Raw genomic sequence first — 16,967 nt, forward strand, 5'->3', positions numbered from 1 at the left:
ATAAGATGTGAGGGAAAGGAGCTTCTAAGGGTTTGATATAATTTAGCTAGAGTTTTACCCTGTATGTGTTTAAATTTTGTATAACACCAAGAAAAATCTAAATGTTTAAATTCTCGTTTGCCATCATGAAAAACAGTTTGAGGTTTATTTGCCTCATTCTCCTTGCCTTCCCTCATGTCTCCATTCTCACACTGTGACGATTTCTTAAAAATCTTGGCTAAATACAGATTAAATAAAAATATAATTTTATATAAATTATTATTTTTTCAATACATAAAGTACCTATACTGTAATATATTGGCGGCTGATGGGCTTGTCACCTGTTGCTGTTGGTCACACACACACACAAAAAAAAAAACATGTCCTGACAACCTGCGTCAGAAGCTGTCCTCAAGCTATCCTCTGAACCACCAAGCCCTCAAAGGCAGCCAGCAGGAATTTCACAAGTTATCTTTGTGCTCAAGGATAAAGAGAAGAAAACAATGCCATGTCAACAGGAGCAGACCAAGGACAGTCAGTGGATGCAATTTTTGGATAGAAGCCCAGAGTATAGCTCAATATGACTCCGTGTCAATGCATGCACTTGTTGTATTTATAGATATTATTGCTTTTAAAAAGAAACATTATAGAAACTCATTAGATTTTTTTTTAATCAATCTACTCAAAATCCTTGACAAAAATAAATTTAAAAAATGGATCCTTAAATACATATTTTTAAAAGTACAAGACTTTTCTGCACAAACAGCAAATAAAATGAATGATTTTTAAAAATGATTTTGATTACATACATAATCAACAGATATTTTTCAATGTCTCCTTATGTATTCCACTGATAACGCAGCATTTCTTAACACTAAGGAACATGAAACTTAGGTTTGATCTAATCTTGAAATGACCTTCGCAAAAGTAAAACCCGAGTAGCTTTTGCTCATACTGGTTTGCTTTGTGAGTAACTACAAACCTATCATATGAAATCATATGAAAATTGCAGAAATATACACATACTTTATATATTTTGCAAACTATGCATATAATTCTTATAACTTCACAAGAAAAGCCCAATCATTTAAACACTCTTTTTCACTTTATATTGGTTCCTGATTGTTGAAGCAGAGTATACATACATAGCATATAGTACATAGATACTCCAGATACTGTTTCACCACTGACTTTCCACATGTTGGGATCTAAATAGAGAGTTCACGTTGTGTATATTTACAAATGGCAATAAGATTATTCCAATAATGTACACGTTAGACACGACGAACACAAGACATACAAGTTGAGCACAACAACACACAATGCACACTTGATTATATGCATACTGATGACATAAAGCCAACTAAATATAACTACAATGTTACATTTAGGGGTACACCAATTGCAGTTTTCTGGCCAATCACCAATCTTTAAAAAGCCTGACCTACCGATTTCTGTTTTGTTTATAACTGACACTGTCAGGTGTTATAAGGTCAGTCTGATAGCATACACCTTCAGTGTCCCAATCTTATTCTATTGAAAAACACTGAACAATACCTGTGAAAAGATATAAACTTCTTTTAACTGCACATGAGGCAGTCAGTCAGCCCTCTCTCACGGCAGAGAAAAAGGGACAGAGACTGATTTTCAGACCTTTGCGGAGGTAGATAAGATCGGTGGATAAAAAAACCAAATGAATAAATAAAAGAATCGGTGGATAAGATCGGTTTCACACCGGTTTCCCAAAATTAAGGAAATCGGGGCACCCCTAGCTACATTACACCGTCCGTGTATTATTACTAACTTCAAAAATAATTCAGTGCTCCGTGACTACTTGCGCTACTCTTTACTACCCATCTGACTTTACTGCTTCGTAGTAGTAGACTTAGCTTTATGACACATTTTATACTTGTGAGTGATGATGAAGAGACGTCACAGCTGTGACCTTGGCCTTGTCAGGCCTCTCAGTAGACAACAGCTGCAGCTCTTTATTCTTCCTCTCGATTTCTATTTCACATCCTATCACTGGACAGACTATTGTTGAAACTCAGATCTTGAAATGTTTTAGGTCCCACAAATTTTGTCTTCTCAGAAGGCTACTTTATTCAGTTTGAGATCTTTGAAGGCATGAATGTCTATCTGTCTACAATGGCAAAAGAGTTTCTTCCACATATACTAATTAATCATGTATTTAATAAAAAATGAATTGATCATTTATTGAAAAAAATCATGAATCATAGCTGATTTTGCATGAATAATTAATGGAGATGAACCTTCCATTCCCTGAAGTAAAATCACATGACTAAAGTTACTTACTGAGACAGATGAGAATGACTTGATAGACAGTGGCCTGTCCATGCTTCCCCACCTCCTGCCTTCCCCTTTCTTTTGTCATGTCCACTCTGGTGTATTTGTCTGCTGTCCAAGGTGACAGCAACAAATAGCAGCACAGGCTCAACCCAATTTGGACAAAGCTTTTTTGATAGGCAAACTGGATGCCATTTCTCTGATATTCCTCCCCATATTTGGTTCACTGACAACCTTTATTAATGGAGAGGGAGCCTGGTGTCAGCGACTGAATCCATCACTCCACAAGGCTGATGATCAAAGGTAAGAAAAACAGCAATTTAATTGAGAAACTGCATTGTCTATTGTGACTGAGCATTTGCAGTATGCGGATAATGTTGAAATTACAAAGCGTCATTGAGATAGATTCTGCTGATAACATTTTGTATGACTCATTTCAGTGAGAACAGTCACCCTCTCATCATTTAAAAGTCAAACAATAACCGAACCTTTGTTTTGTTTCTGTCTATTTAATAGAATAGCAAAGTTTCAAATTATCATCAGAGTGACAACAACGCAGGTAAAATTCACCGTAACACTTAAGTGCCGGTACAACTCAGTTCAATGACAAATAATATTTTCAGTTGGTACACGAGCATGCCGCTATTATACTCTATATATTCAACCACATTTGGGATACCTTTTACAAGATGTCTGTATGACTAATGTTGACAACATGTTAATGCAAGCTTACTGATTTCTACATTTATATGTTTAAGAATAATGATTAAAGTTAAATGTGTTTAATAGCAACTGTATTACTGTAAATATTTTTTGTTGTATGGAAACAAACTATCTTGATCTCTAACTATTCCTTTGTTTTAACTGAATCTGTCTTTGTTATTTTCATTGGGTTTAGCATGGATGAGTCACACATATGTCTGAAAAAATAACACCGTAAATAAATAAGTATATAAAACTCATGGCTCTTAAACATATCTTTGAAAGGTTGAAAAATGGGTGATGCTGTTATGGCAGAGTTTGGGCCTGCGGCTTCTTTTCTGAGAAAATCAGATAAAGAGCGTCTGGAGGCCCAGACACGACAATTTGACATGAAGAGGGAGTGTTTTGTTCCTGACCCAGAAGTTGAGTATGTCAAGGCGACCATTTCAAGTCGTGATGGTGACAAAGTCACTGCGGAAACTGAATTTGGAAAGGTATCAGCTTCTCATCAGCTCAGTTTGACTGCATCATAATACAAGTCTTGACATTTGTGTAAGATGTTTTTCTTCTTTCTGCAGACTGTCACTGTGAAGGAATGTGATGTACACCCCCAGAACCCGCCAAAGTTTGATAAAATTGAAGACATGGCGATGTTCACCTTCCTCCACGAGCCAGCTGTGCTTTTTAACCTCAAAGAGCGTTACGCAGCATGGATGATCTATGTAAGTCAGTTGGCTAGTATATTTATCCTCACTGACATATTATTAAAGTACCTGTAAACACAAAGTGTTATTATTCTTTTGGTATACCAGACATACTCTGGGCTGTTCTGTGTGACTGTCAACCCCTACAAGTGGCTGCCAGTCTACAATCAAGAGGTGGTTGTTGCCTACAGAGGAAAGAAGAGGACTGAAGCTCCTCCTCACATCTTCTCCATCTCTGATAATGCCTATCAGTACATGCTGTCAGGTACATAAATCACTTTTAGTCTTCATCTTTTTTTTTTCTCCCAGAAATTCCTTCTGACCCCATACATTTTCACTTAATTGTTATAATCTCTTACTGGCAGACAGAGAAAACCAGTCGGTCCTCATCACGTAAGTCATACTGCCATACAAAATGTTTTAAACAGTTTAGAGTCAGAGATCATGGCACAAAAACTTTCAGTGTCTCTTCCTCTCAGCGGAGAATCCGGTGCTGGAAAGACTGTCAACACCAAGCGTGTCATCCAGTACTTTGCCAGCATCGCTGCTGCCCCCACTGGGAAGAAAGATGCTGCTGCTGAGAAGAAGGTTTGTTTTACATATTAAATTCTGAATATCGCATCACCAAAATATCAATTGTATGAAAGATTTAAAGGCCATTAGTTGTTTAACCTTCTCTTTATAACTGGCAACATGCCTGACATTGTTTTTTGTTTTTTTCTTAACATCAGGGCACCCTGGAGGATCAAATCATTCAGGCTAACCCTGCTCTAGAAGCCTTTGGTAATGCCAAGACCATCAGGAATGATAACTCCTCCAGATTTGTGAGTAGCTGCAGGTCTGCAGCAAGGTTACTTGCTTACTACCAGAGTTCTTTTTCCTTATTAGAAATATAATTGAACACAATGTTTCATTTTAGGGTAAATTCATCAGAATTCATTTTGACAACAGGGGAAAGCTGGCCTCTGCTGACATTGAGACATGTAAGTAAAACTAAATTCATCCCCTGTGTCACTCATTTTTGCAGGGTTGCAAAGTGCCGGGGCTCAGCCCAGTGTTTGAAAGACAGGATACATAACCAGATAGGACCTCATGTCTATCATATGGCTAACTGCAACTGTGGCAGGACATCAGTATGATCCAAGAAATCCACAAAGATACAAAGGGAACCCACAGGAAAACCCTTGCAGGTTTAAAACCAGGCGGATGTAACTACTAATTAAATGAAAGGCATTAATCTTGTAAAACTGAATGCATCAAAAGCTGATCACACATATGTTCCCAGTAATTAGAGTACATTCTGACCATAAATGCAAATGTGTGTGCATATTAAGGTGTGATGATGTTCAAGTCGCTAAACACCAAAAGCAGATTGTTTTTTGAGAAAGATAACAAAATAACAAAGTACATTTTCAAAACAGACCTTCTGGAAAAGTCCCGTGTGACCTACCAGCTCAAAGCTGAGAGGGACTATCACATTTTCTACCAGATCTTGTCTCAACAAAAGCCTGAACTTCTGGGTAAGTGTAAATAACAAATGCAGAATATTTATGTCTTTACTTTACATCATCATCCGTTTTATAATGACAATATATGACTTAATTCTAGAAATGCTGCTCATCACCAACAACCCCTACGACTACGCCTTCATCTCCCAAGGAGAGACAACTGTAACCTCAATCAATGACTCTGAAGAACTGATAGCCACTGATGTGAGCTCAGAGTTTAAATCACAACAACGAACCATTCTCAAGTGAACATAAACTGAAAACAAACTAAAGAACCATCATTGACATTTCTTGATTTCACTTAGGATGCTTTTGATGTTCTGGGTTTCACTCAAGAAGAGAAGAACAGCATTTACAAGCTAACTGGTGCCATCATGCACTACGGTAACATGAAGTTTAAGCAGAAGCAACGAGAAGAGCAGGCAGAGGCAGATGGCACAGAAGGTAAAAGAGTATGTTATACATAGATGTGGATTATTATTATAATTATTGAAAGTTGTCACAGTTATGGTGGTGATTTGATGAATTATGTTGTCAACTGGATAGTGTAGTGGTAAGATTGCCCCTGCATGAAAGGTACCCCACCTACCTCCACTAGGGGTCCTCAGGCAAGACCCCCTTACCCTGACTGCCTACCAGTGTAAGTTGCTTTGGATAAAAGTGCCTGCTAAATGCATAAACATACATATTATAGAGCTACTGAGCATAATACAGTATGAGCTTTGAATAAAAGTTTTGTTTTTCTGTGTTTATCTCACTTGAAAGAATAATTGGTTCTGGTCAAGGGATAAAAAAAGTTAAATCTTGTTGCTGACTGTAGCAAGAAGCTTTATGCTGTGGGCTGCGTTGGTATTTCTATGTACTTCATTATATATGTGGTAACATTAATTTCTTTTTATAAAAGCTTTGTACAGCTGTATGTTGTGTTCTGGAATAAATGTGATTAATGTGTCATCTTCACTTCCTCAGATGCTGACAAAGTTGCATATCTGATGGGCCTGAACTCTGCTGACCTCATCAAAGGTCTCTGTCACCCAAGAGTTAAAGTAGGAAATGAGTGGGTCACCAAGGGACAGAATGTCGCTCAGGTACAGAAAGGAAGGAAACATTGTTACGGTCGCTCAATATAATAAAATATAAATTCAAGATTAAAGATGCTACTAATCACTTATTTTTCAAGGTGAACTATTCTATTGGTGCACTGTCTAAGTCAGTGTATGAGAAGATGTTTCTGTGGATGGTTGTGAGAATTAATCAGTCCCTGGACACCAAACAGCCCCGTCAGTACTTCATTGGAGTTCTTGATATTGCTGGATTTGAGATCTTTGATGTGAGTTTGGAAAGGAAGCTGAATATTTGAAACATTTTTTGTCATGCACATTCATGAGTTAATTTGCTTACTTTCTATGTCATTCCAGTTCAACACCTTTGAGCAGATGTGCATCAACTTCACCAATGAAAAGCTGCAGCAGTTTTTCAACCACCACATGTTTGTACTGGAGCAGGAAGAGTACAAGAAGGAGGGCATTCAATGGACTTTCATTGACTTTGGCATGGATCTGCAGGCCTGTATTGACCTGATTGAAAAGGTGAGCTTTTTGGGAATATTGTTCTTGAGACTAAATCAGACTTTTTAGTTGTCTTTAAGAATGATTTAAATCCTTGATGATATCATTTTCAGCCCATGGGTATCATGTCCATCCTTGAAGAGGAGTGCATGTTTCCCAAAGCCTCTGATGCCACCTTTAAAGCTAAGCTCTATGACAACCACCTGGGGAAATCCAACAACTTCCAGAAGCCCAGAATCGTCAAAGGAAAACCAGAGGCCCATTTCTCCCTGGTTCACTACGCTGGAACTGTTGATTACAATATCAACAACTGGCTGGTGAAGAACAAGGATCCTCTGAACGAGACCGTTGTTGGACTGTACCAGAAGTCAAACCTCAAGCTGTTGGGTGTCCTCTTTGCAAACTATGCAGGAGCTGAATCAGGTATGTGGACATTTAATAGTAAAACATAAATTAAAACTATGACAACTTGCTGTTCCAACAATATTTCAATTAACATGTTGATACAGTTTTAGCACAAATCTAGAGTACTATGACATCATCAAAAGTGTTGGACACTGCATTGTATTGCTAAATTTGATCATTTGTATTTAGCTCAAGAATCAGGTGGGAAGAAGGGTACTAAGAAGAAAGGTTCATCCTTCCAAACTGTCTCAGCTTTGCACAGGGTAAGCTCTCTCTACCCATTTAATCTAATAAAGGAATCTATGCAAGTTTACTGCATAGTTTTTAACTATCTTGTGTTTAACCAGTGTCAAACATAAGATCAACAGTAACTACAAGTTTATTATGAAAATGCTGCAGGAGAACTTGAACAAGCTGATGACCAACTTGAGGTCTACTCATCCTCACTTTGTGCGCTGCATCATCCCCAATGAGACCAAGACTCCCGGGGCCATGGAGAACCCTCTGGTGATGCACCAGCTGCGCTGTAACGGTGTGCTGGAGGGCATCAGGATCTGCAGAAAGGGTTTCCCCAACAGGATCCTCTATGGAGATTTCAAGCAGAGGTTTGCATTTGATGAGCATCCACATATATGATAAACGTCCCCTGATTTGAAAATGTAAAAGAAATGATTAACTTTTTTGTACTTTTCATCAAAGATACCGCATTTTGAACCCTAATGCCGTTCCTGAGGGACAGTTCATTGACAACAAGAAGGCTGCAGAGAAACTGTTGGGTTCACTGGATATTGACCACGAACAGTACAAACTGGGGCACACCAAGGTAAGAGTTCATCTTGTTAACAGCATATACATTTTGCACAACAGAATATCATCACTGACTATTCAATCTGTTATTGTAAAAAGGTGTTCTTCAAGGCTGGACTGTTGGGTCTGCTGGAGGAGATGCGAGATGACCGATTGGCTCTAATTATCACAAGGATTCAGGCTAGATCCCGAGGTGTTCTGGCAAGAATTGAATTCCAGAAGATTGTAGAACGCAGGTACTTGCATTCCTAAATGTTGTAACTTTAACATTTCCCAAGTTCAGTCTGAAAAAAGTGTGCATAAAGAACTAATCAATGTGAATAAACCGTTAAAATAATTGTAAAGCTTTGCAGCACGACAGTGACTACAATATATCTAAAAATGTATCTATACAGGGATGCATTGCTTGTGATCCAGTGGAACGTTCGTGCCTTCATGGGGGTCAAGAATTGGCCCTGGATGAAGCTCTACTTCAAGATCAAACCTCTGCTGAAATCAGCTGAGACTGAGAAGGAGATGGCCAACATGAAGGAAGAGTTTATCAAACTGAAGGAGGCTTTTGCAAAATCAGAAGCCCGCAGAAAAGAACTCGAGGAAAAAATGGTCTCACTTCTCCAAGAGAAGAACGACCTGCAGCTCCAAGTCCAGGCTGTATGTTAAAACATTGTTTCTCGCAGTATTATAATTCATACCAACATCTTCTAATGTATGCTTCCACTGTGTGACATGCTGATCATTTCTAATAACAGGAGCAAGATAATCTGTGTGATGCTGAGGAAAGATGTGAGGGGCTCATCAAGAGCAAGATTCAGCTGGAGGCAAAATCCAAAGAGCTGACAGAAAGGCTGGAGGATGAGGAGGAGATGAATGCTGAACTGACTGCAAAGAAGAGGAAGCTGGAGGATGAGTGCTCTGAGCTGAAGAAAGATATTGATGACTTAGAGTTAACTCTGGCTAAAGTGGAGAAAGAAAAGCACGCCACAGAGAACAAGGTGCAATAAACATAAGATTTCTCGAAAGAAAATGTGTTAAAGCTGCTGTGATGGCCGTAAAGAGTCTATCATTTTTATCTGCAACAGGTAAAGAACCTGACAGAGGAGATGGCTGCTTTGGATGAAATCATTGCCAAGTTGACCAAGGAAAAGAAAGCTTTACAAGAAGCTCATCAGCAAACGCTGGATGACCTGCAGAGTGAGGAAGACAAAGTCAACACTCTGACCAAGGCCAAGGCCAAGCTGGAACAGCAAGTGGATGATGTAAGAATCTAAAACATTATGTGGACAATCACAGATACTAAGTATGGTAGTAATACTTTTTTTCTTAATGACTTTCTGCAGCTTGAAGGGTCCTTGGAGCAAGAGAAGAAAATACGTATGGACCTTGAGAGAGCGAAGCGGAAACTTGAAGGAGACCTAAAGTTGGCCCAAGAGAGCATCATGGATCTGGAAAATGACAAGCAGCAGCTCGAAGAGAGGCTGAAAAAGTACAATAAAAAGTTCATTTTTACCAACAAGAATTCCTTTTAAGGAAGGCATTGTTGTATATGTTTTGCTTTTTTTCATTCACAGGAAAGATTTTGAAATCAGCCAATTAAATAGCAAAATAGAGGATGAACAGGCAATGAGTGCCCAGCTCCAGAAAAAACTAAAGGAGCTACAGGTGAGAGTTCTTTCTGCACAAATGATGAAAAAGCAAGTCAAAATGATATAATAAAACTATTATTAAGATCAAAATGTTTTCAAGTAAAGTTTGGCTTTGACTCTGGTGTAGGCCCGCATTGAGGAGCTGGAAGAAGAGCTTGAAGCAGAGCGAGCTGCTCGAGCCAAGGTGGAGAAGCAGAGAGCAGACTTGTCCAGAGAGCTGGAAGAGATCAGTGAGAGGCTGGAGGAGGCTGGTGGAGCCACAGCTGCCCAGATTGAGATGAACAAAAAGAGGGAGGCTGAGTTCCAGAAACTCCGCAGAGACCTTGAAGAGGCCACTCTGCAGCATGAGGCCACTGCTGCCACCCTCAGGAAGAAACAAGCTGACAGTGTTGCTGACCTGGGAGAGCAGATTGACAACCTGCAGAGAGTCAAGCAGAAGCTGGAGAAGGAGAAGAGTGAGCTCAGACTGGAATTGGATGATGTGGTCTCCAATATGGAGCAGATTGTCAAGGCAAAGGTGAATGCTTTTCATGAGTGAATCCAGTCTTGTTATTGGCCAATAAACAGATTACATTGTTGTTGCAATGCATTTGTTGACCTTATTGTGTTTCATTTTCAGAACAATTTGGAGAAAATGTGTAGGTCTCTGGAGGACCAGATGAATGAATATAAAACAAAGTCAGAGGAGGGACAGCGTTCCATCAATGACTTCACCATGCAGAAAGCCAAGCTTCAAACTGAAAATGGTGTGCACTTCATTTGAAAAGCATATGTTATTTGAGACAATATAAAGTATTAACTTCCACTTTGTGCTTAAATAAGGTGAACTTTCAAGGCAGCTTGAGGAAAAGGAGTCCCTGGTGTCCCAACTCACCAGAGGAAAACAGTCCTACACTCAGCAAATTGAAGACCTTAAAAGGCAACTAGAGGAAGAAATCAAAGTAGGAAACTCATAGCAGTTAGACCACATTTAATGCAGATTACATGTTGATGCGTGCAAAGTACTTAGATATGCTTTAATTTCAGGCTAAGAATGCATTAGCCCATGCTGTGCAGTCTTCTCGTCACGACTGTGACCTGCTCAGGGAGCAGTATGAGGAGGAGCAGGAGGCCAAGGCTGAACTACAGCGCAGCATGTCCAAGGCCAACTCTGAGGTGGCTCAGTGGAGAACCAAGTATGAAACTGATGCCATCCAGAGGACTGAGGAGCTGGAAGAAGCAAAGTAAGTGAAACACATTCTAACTTGAACAATTCACCAAGTTTAAAAGCGACTAATCCTGGATAAACTCTTCCATAAAACAGAAAGAAGCTGGCTCAGCGTCTGCAGGACGCTGAGGAGGCTGTTGAAGCAGTGAATGCTAAATGTTCCTCCCTGGAGAAGACCAAACACAGGCTGCAGAATGAGATTGAAGACCTCATGGTGGATGTGGAGAGATCAAATGCTGCTGCTGCTGCTCTGGACAAGAAGCAAAGGAACTTTGACAAGGTTTAAATTTATTAACGTCAGTATTATTTCACGACGGTTTAGAGTAATTCTATTGGCTAAGTTTGGAATGCCTTTCAGGTCTTGGCAGAGTGGAAACAGAAATATGAGGAGTCTCAGAGTGAATTGGAGAGCTCCCAGAAGGAAGCCAGGTCTCTGAGCACTGAACTCTTCAAACTGAAAAACTCCTATGAAGAATCTCTTGAACATCTGGAGACCATGAAGAGGGAGAACAAGAATCTGCAGGGTAAGGCTGGGTATATGCTTTCTGTCTCCAGGAGGGAAAAATGATTAGGACACTGCGGACATGCACATGGTCTTAGTCATCCTGCCTTTTGGGTCAGCTGCGTGAAAACTTCCAATGCACAGCCAAAGGGGTACAGTACACTGTGGAGGTGCGGAAACAGGAAATTCTTGATGCTCGAAAGCTTTGTGTTGTTTTTGGAGGTAAACGTGACATCTTAAAAAATAGGAACCTTTTCTCATGTGCAGTGTGAGGGCGAGTAAACGTGACAGCATACAAAATGCTCACCTCCAGAAGAGTAACATCAACTTACATTGCTATTACAGAGTTTGTGTATTTGTCGACATGAGACATTGAGAGTTTTGAAAATTCCCCATTGTGTATCTCAGAGGAAATATCTGATCTCACTGAACAAATCGGAGAGAGTGGAAAGAATATTCATGAGCTTGAGAAGATTCGAAAGCAGCTGGAACAAGAGAAGTCTGAGATCCAGACAGCTCTGGAGGAAGCAGAGGTATGCAGCGAAGTCCACATTTTTATCGTAAAATATTCTGGTACCTGATGATAACTCGCACTTCACCTGATTTATCTAATTCATGACAGGCTTCACTGGAGCACGAAGAAGGAAAGATTCTCAGAGTGCAGCTTGAGTTCAACCAGATTAAGGCTGACATTGAGCGCAAGCTGTCTGAGAAAGATGAAGAGATGGAACAAGCAAAGAGAAACCAACAGCGCATTGTTGATACTCTTCAGAGCTCACTTGAGGCTGAGACTCGCAGCAGGAATGAGGCTCTCCGTTTGAAAAAGAAGATGGAGGGAGACCTCAATGAAATGGAGATCCAGCTAAGCCAAGCCAACAGGCAGGCGGCTGAGGCCCAAAAGCAGCTGAAATCTGTTCACGCACATCTAAAGGTTTGCAATGTGTTTTAGAAGCTCAGTATATAATATTTTAAACATTAATACAGCAACCAATAATTATTTTTATTATGAAGATATAGCGGTACCATGATGATCTTACAAGAGAGTAAAACCTCTCGGTCTCTGTGTCTCTTTTTCTATTCCAATAAGCTCTTTTTTATTATTTAAAAGGATGGCTGCATGTGAATGTCAGTGCACATCGGTTTTAGGTTTTCCTTCACTAAATAATTCTGCTTCTTGAGTTAAAAATACTACAAAACATACGATATGGACAAGGTCAGGATTAATATTTTTGTCTTTTTTTATCTTTGGCAGAAAGATTTACTAACTTTTTAAGGAGTGGTATGTTTAACTTTTGATACTGGCTGCGTTTGTTTTGGCCTGGAATGCAGCTGTTTTATGGTTTATAATTAGTGATATCTACTGTTAATTCAACTTGCCTCACAGTCAAAATCTATTTTCCAGGATGCTCAACTCCAGCTTGACGAGTCTCTTCGAGCCAATGATGATATGAAGGAAAACGTCGCCATCGTTGAGAGACGCAACAACCTGCTTCAGGCTGAACTGGAGGAACTGAGGGCTGCTCTGGAGCAAACTGAGAGAAGTCGCAAACTTGCCGAGCAAGAGCTGCTGGATGTTAGTGAGAGGGTGCAGCTTCTGCACTCACAGGTAAGACACAATTTGCAATATAACTATCATGTGATGGCTGAATTACTGTGGAAAACTAAAAGCAACCTTTGCATGTAAACAGAATACCAGTCTTCTAAATCAGAAGAAGAAGCTGGAGGGCGATGCATCCCAGCTTCAAACTGAGGTGGAGGACGCCGTGCAGGAATGCAGGAATGCTGAAGAGAAGGCTAAGAAGGCCATTACTGATGCTGCCATGATGGCAGAGGAGCTGAAGAAAGAGCAGGACACCAGCGCTCACCTGGAGCGCATGAAGAAGAACATGGAGCAAACCATCAAAGACCTGCAGCACCGTCTGGATGAAGCTGAGCAGATCGCCATGAAGGGAGGCAAGAAGCAGGTGCAGAAGCTGGAGGCCAGGGTGAGTGTCAGCAAATCAACAATCAAGATTCTAAGAAATTCACGAAGTAACTAAAAACAGGACAATATCGAACAATTTAGAATAACAGTATTTCCTCAAAAACTAAAGGAAAAAGAAAAAACGTATCAACGTATCATTCACTCCACAGGTCAGAGAACTGGAAAATGAGGTTGAGGCTGAACAAAAGAAGTCCAGCGATTCTATCAAGGGAGTCAGAAAATATGAGAGACGAATCAAAGAGCTGACTTATCAGGTAAGTTTTTGTTCATTCACAAAATGGTGGGAACACATATAGACTGAAAGATGACAAAATAAAGAAAAACCTGAATGCTTGACACCTACAGTGACAACATCTGGTGGCACTGTTATGTTGTGTGCTGGGGTTATTTTTCAGGCATGGTGTAGTTATACTTGTCTTTTTAGAAGGAAAGGTCAAGTGAGATCAAGAAGAACTTTGTTCAAGGTGATCACCGTTATCCTGTGATTAAATATTTCTATTCAGATGGAAAGACTCAATTAAAATCCCTCCATCCAGAGGGCACAATAAACTAATCACAGCAATCAGCACCATTAAAACATCATCTAAGAGAAAATATTTCATTACCAAACAATGGTCTTCTGTCTCTCCAGCAAAGTTCCAAACACTTCACATGAATCAATCCCAAGGTGCAACAAATCTAATACTAGCATCACATGTTGGTGCAACACCTTATTAAGACACTTTATGTTGAGTTTAACTTTAATTTGACACCCCCTTAAGTAGAACACACTGTAGATATTCTTATTCAACATTTAATCCAAAAAATCTTATTGTTTTTTCTCTTTTATTTCAGACGGAGGAGGATCGTAAGAATCTTGCTCGTTTGCAAGATTTGGTGGACAAGCTGCAGCTAAAGGTCAAATCCTACAAGAAAGCTGCAGAGGATGCTGTAAGTACTTAATATTTTAGAGAAGTAATAATAGTAATACCTGTTCAAGCCCACAGCCCTTGAGTATATTCATCACCACAGCTTACTCCACGCTGAGCAGTTAAAGCTTTGTAACTGAGATGGCAGTATGAGCCTAGATGAAATTACTTTTCTACAAGAATGAATGCACTTAACTGGCAAACTGGCTTTAGATTTTTACTAAAATCATGACAGTGATGTACACATTTCTGGCATACAGCACATGTTTGGGAGTGATGACGTTTTGGTGTGCTTGTTCTCCAGGAGGAGCAGGCCAACGGTAATCTCACCAAGTTCCGCAAGCTTCAACATGAGCTTGATGAAGCTGAAGAGAGAGCTGATATTGCTGAATCTCAGGTTAACAAGCTACGAGCCAAGAGCCGTGATGTGGGGTCAAAGGTCAGTTATTGAAGTCAGTTATACTATTAATGTTGTTGCCATTAGGATGATGTGGTATTAAAATAAATAGCTGGAGTATATAATTTACATGATATTGGAATAACACACAAAACGAACTACTGTTAAGTTTACAAGCCAGGATGGGAAATTAGCAGTTAAACAAGGGGGTATTTAACAGAAAACTGAATGTCTGTCTGTTCAAAACAGGCGGTCATCAGACTGTCTACCTTAATCATGTTGTCACACTCTAATGTACAGTAGCACACACACCTTATCTCTGGCATCTGACATAAAACATAAACGGAGGAGAATTTACAAAGTTGAGTAGCCCAGCTGGGGAAGACTACATAGCTGCCTATCTGGTACTGATATCAGTGAACCTTTATATAAGGAGGAAATCATGCCAGCCTCCAACCCAGACCGCCTGATTTCAAGGAGGAGGAGAGGTTTAGAGACTGATAGGAGAGACTGTGAGTCTGAGGGAAAAGAGTGACTAGGTGTGTTGGTGTGTGTGTGTGTGTGTGTGTTTACACACAGGTGTGACGGACTGGAAAAGATAGACCCTATTAAAGTTTAAACAACTGTTTGGGTGTCAGGACTTTGAAGAGTGTGTGTCGGGACGAAAGAATAAAGTATAGATAACTATACAGTAGGTGAATAAAATCCATTTTAAATGTCAGAAATGGGGGAAGTGTGACACAAAATCATGGCTTTTATATAAATATGAGTGACTGGAGAAATCTAAACTTCAAGAAAATGTCACTGCACAGTGCTGCCAGTAAAAACATAATTAGCATCTACAAAAGCCTCAGTCTGAAATGTACAACACAGAATCTGACAGAACTGATGTTCCAATGCTTAAAAAGGTATGAGACTAACGGTATGCATTGCTGATGGAACATTTAAATACTTTTTTGGTTGTTCACTGCTTTCTTGTTTCTGTTTCCCTCTCATTTCAGAAAGGAGGACACGATGAGGAGTGAAGCACATGCAATGAATGATTGTTTCTGAGGCACATAATGTGTTAATCATGATGTCTCCCTATGCATGTCACTTGATTAGTAGAATAAAATAAATATGCATCTCAAACTGTGACTTGACCTTTTTATCATAAGCTCACTTAAGCTCACTATATTTGTGAAAAATGGCAATATGCTGTTGACAGTAAAGCTACTACTACTATAGCCTAAATCATTGCGTTTTATATCTATAGCAGCTCACAAAACCATTCACACCTTTTGGTATTTTTCCAGGTTTTTTGTGTTCAAACCTTTAATCTAAAAAGGATTTCTTTTGGAGGGGGGGTATGTAATGGACCAGCAAAAAAAGAAAAAGTATTTTAGAAGTGTCTAAAACAATATAAAACCTACTAGTGGTGTGTGCATATGTATCCAATCCCTTTACTCTGAAGCCCTTAATATGATCTGGTACTGTGGACAGTCTGTGTCACATGACCTAAGTATAGATAGAATTGCTATAAGTGGCCCCAATGTCTGCAACACCACTAATGAAGAGGCTCCACAAGGATAAATTGTGGAGAAGTACAAATCACGGTTGGGTTATTAAAAAAAACTATCCACAACTCCACAATTTTGAAGATCCCACTGAGCACCATTAAATGCATCATCACAAAATGGAAAGAATAGGGCACTGCAACAAACCTGCCCAGAGAGGGCTGCTCACAAAAAACACAAAAAGGAGGGCATACATCAGAGAGGCAACAAAGAGATCAAAGAAACACTGAAGAAGCTGGAAAGCTTCCAGATCGGAGAATGGTGTATCTGCCCAAAGGACCATACAGTAAGCTGTGCACTTCACAAAGCTGGGCTTGACAGTCGAGTGGCCAGGAGAAGAAATTACAGAAAAAACACAAGAAAGCACATTTAGAGTAAAAGGCATGTGGGAGACTTCCCAAACATATGGAAGAACTTTTTGACCATTTAGAAAAATGCTATACACATACCCAAAATCACCAAGGACACCATAACCACAGTCAAGTATGGTGCTGGCAGCATCATGCTGTGGGGATGTTTTTCTCTGGCAGGGACTGGGGAAAATGGAGAAATTCGGGCCCGGGGAAACCTGTCTGTCCTGATGGTACGTTTGCCGCTGGTTCGTGTGCCTGGCGATTCTTTATGTTGAGGACATCGAGAATCTTTACATATTTGGATCCATGATAACGGCGTATCTGCTGATTGGATTACGCATTGCCCTGGTGTATCGAAAAATTCAGAAGTCGGAGACAGCGGTCAAAGGCCCAAGCTGCTCGACATGATTGAAGCAGTAGGCACAGCTGTTGGCTCA

At 39.9% G+C, this 16,967-nt stretch overlaps 1 protein-coding gene across 1 annotated transcript in view; it reads left to right on the top strand.

Annotated features, from left to right (window-relative positions):
- Window positions 1-15,670, top strand: part of LOC140269530 (myosin-7-like) — a 30,190-nt gene extending 14,520 nt beyond the window's left edge. Inside the window, exons 2-38 of the mRNA XM_072364675.1 lie at window positions 3,274-3,482; window positions 3,567-3,710; window positions 3,801-3,957; window positions 4,058-4,085; window positions 4,172-4,280; window positions 4,424-4,516; window positions 4,612-4,675; window positions 5,114-5,212; window positions 5,301-5,404; window positions 5,506-5,644; window positions 6,170-6,288; window positions 6,381-6,530; window positions 6,619-6,789; window positions 6,882-7,209; window positions 7,363-7,436; window positions 7,573-7,778; window positions 7,873-7,996; window positions 8,080-8,216; window positions 8,376-8,631; window positions 8,730-8,972; window positions 9,060-9,236; window positions 9,318-9,463; window positions 9,549-9,639; window positions 9,751-10,140; window positions 10,243-10,369; window positions 10,446-10,564; window positions 10,650-10,846; window positions 10,927-11,110; window positions 11,189-11,354; window positions 11,741-11,865; window positions 11,955-12,263; window positions 12,735-12,938; window positions 13,021-13,317; window positions 13,466-13,570; window positions 14,151-14,246; window positions 14,529-14,667; window positions 15,630-15,670. Of these exons, the coding sequence (XP_072220776.1) occupies window positions 3,282-3,482; window positions 3,567-3,710; window positions 3,801-3,957; window positions 4,058-4,085; window positions 4,172-4,280; window positions 4,424-4,516; window positions 4,612-4,675; window positions 5,114-5,212; window positions 5,301-5,404; window positions 5,506-5,644; window positions 6,170-6,288; window positions 6,381-6,530; window positions 6,619-6,789; window positions 6,882-7,209; window positions 7,363-7,436; window positions 7,573-7,778; window positions 7,873-7,996; window positions 8,080-8,216; window positions 8,376-8,631; window positions 8,730-8,972; window positions 9,060-9,236; window positions 9,318-9,463; window positions 9,549-9,639; window positions 9,751-10,140; window positions 10,243-10,369; window positions 10,446-10,564; window positions 10,650-10,846; window positions 10,927-11,110; window positions 11,189-11,354; window positions 11,741-11,865; window positions 11,955-12,263; window positions 12,735-12,938; window positions 13,021-13,317; window positions 13,466-13,570; window positions 14,151-14,246; window positions 14,529-14,667; window positions 15,630-15,646 (5,835 nt within the window). The 5' untranslated portion in view covers window positions 3,274-3,281 and the 3' untranslated portion in view covers window positions 15,647-15,670. The remainder of the gene's footprint in view (window positions 1-3,273; window positions 3,483-3,566; window positions 3,711-3,800; window positions 3,958-4,057; window positions 4,086-4,171; window positions 4,281-4,423; window positions 4,517-4,611; window positions 4,676-5,113; window positions 5,213-5,300; window positions 5,405-5,505; window positions 5,645-6,169; window positions 6,289-6,380; window positions 6,531-6,618; window positions 6,790-6,881; window positions 7,210-7,362; window positions 7,437-7,572; window positions 7,779-7,872; window positions 7,997-8,079; window positions 8,217-8,375; window positions 8,632-8,729; window positions 8,973-9,059; window positions 9,237-9,317; window positions 9,464-9,548; window positions 9,640-9,750; window positions 10,141-10,242; window positions 10,370-10,445; window positions 10,565-10,649; window positions 10,847-10,926; window positions 11,111-11,188; window positions 11,355-11,740; window positions 11,866-11,954; window positions 12,264-12,734; window positions 12,939-13,020; window positions 13,318-13,465; window positions 13,571-14,150; window positions 14,247-14,528; window positions 14,668-15,629) is intronic.
- Window positions 15,671-16,967: the final 1,297 nt, after the last annotated feature.

Source organism: Leuresthes tenuis, unplaced genomic scaffold (genome assembly GCF_036924035.1).
Source record: "Leuresthes tenuis unplaced genomic scaffold, fLeuTen1.0.hap1 SCAF_14, whole genome shotgun sequence".
Taxonomy (NCBI): Eukaryota; Metazoa; Chordata; class Actinopteri; order Atheriniformes; family Atherinopsidae; genus Leuresthes; species Leuresthes tenuis.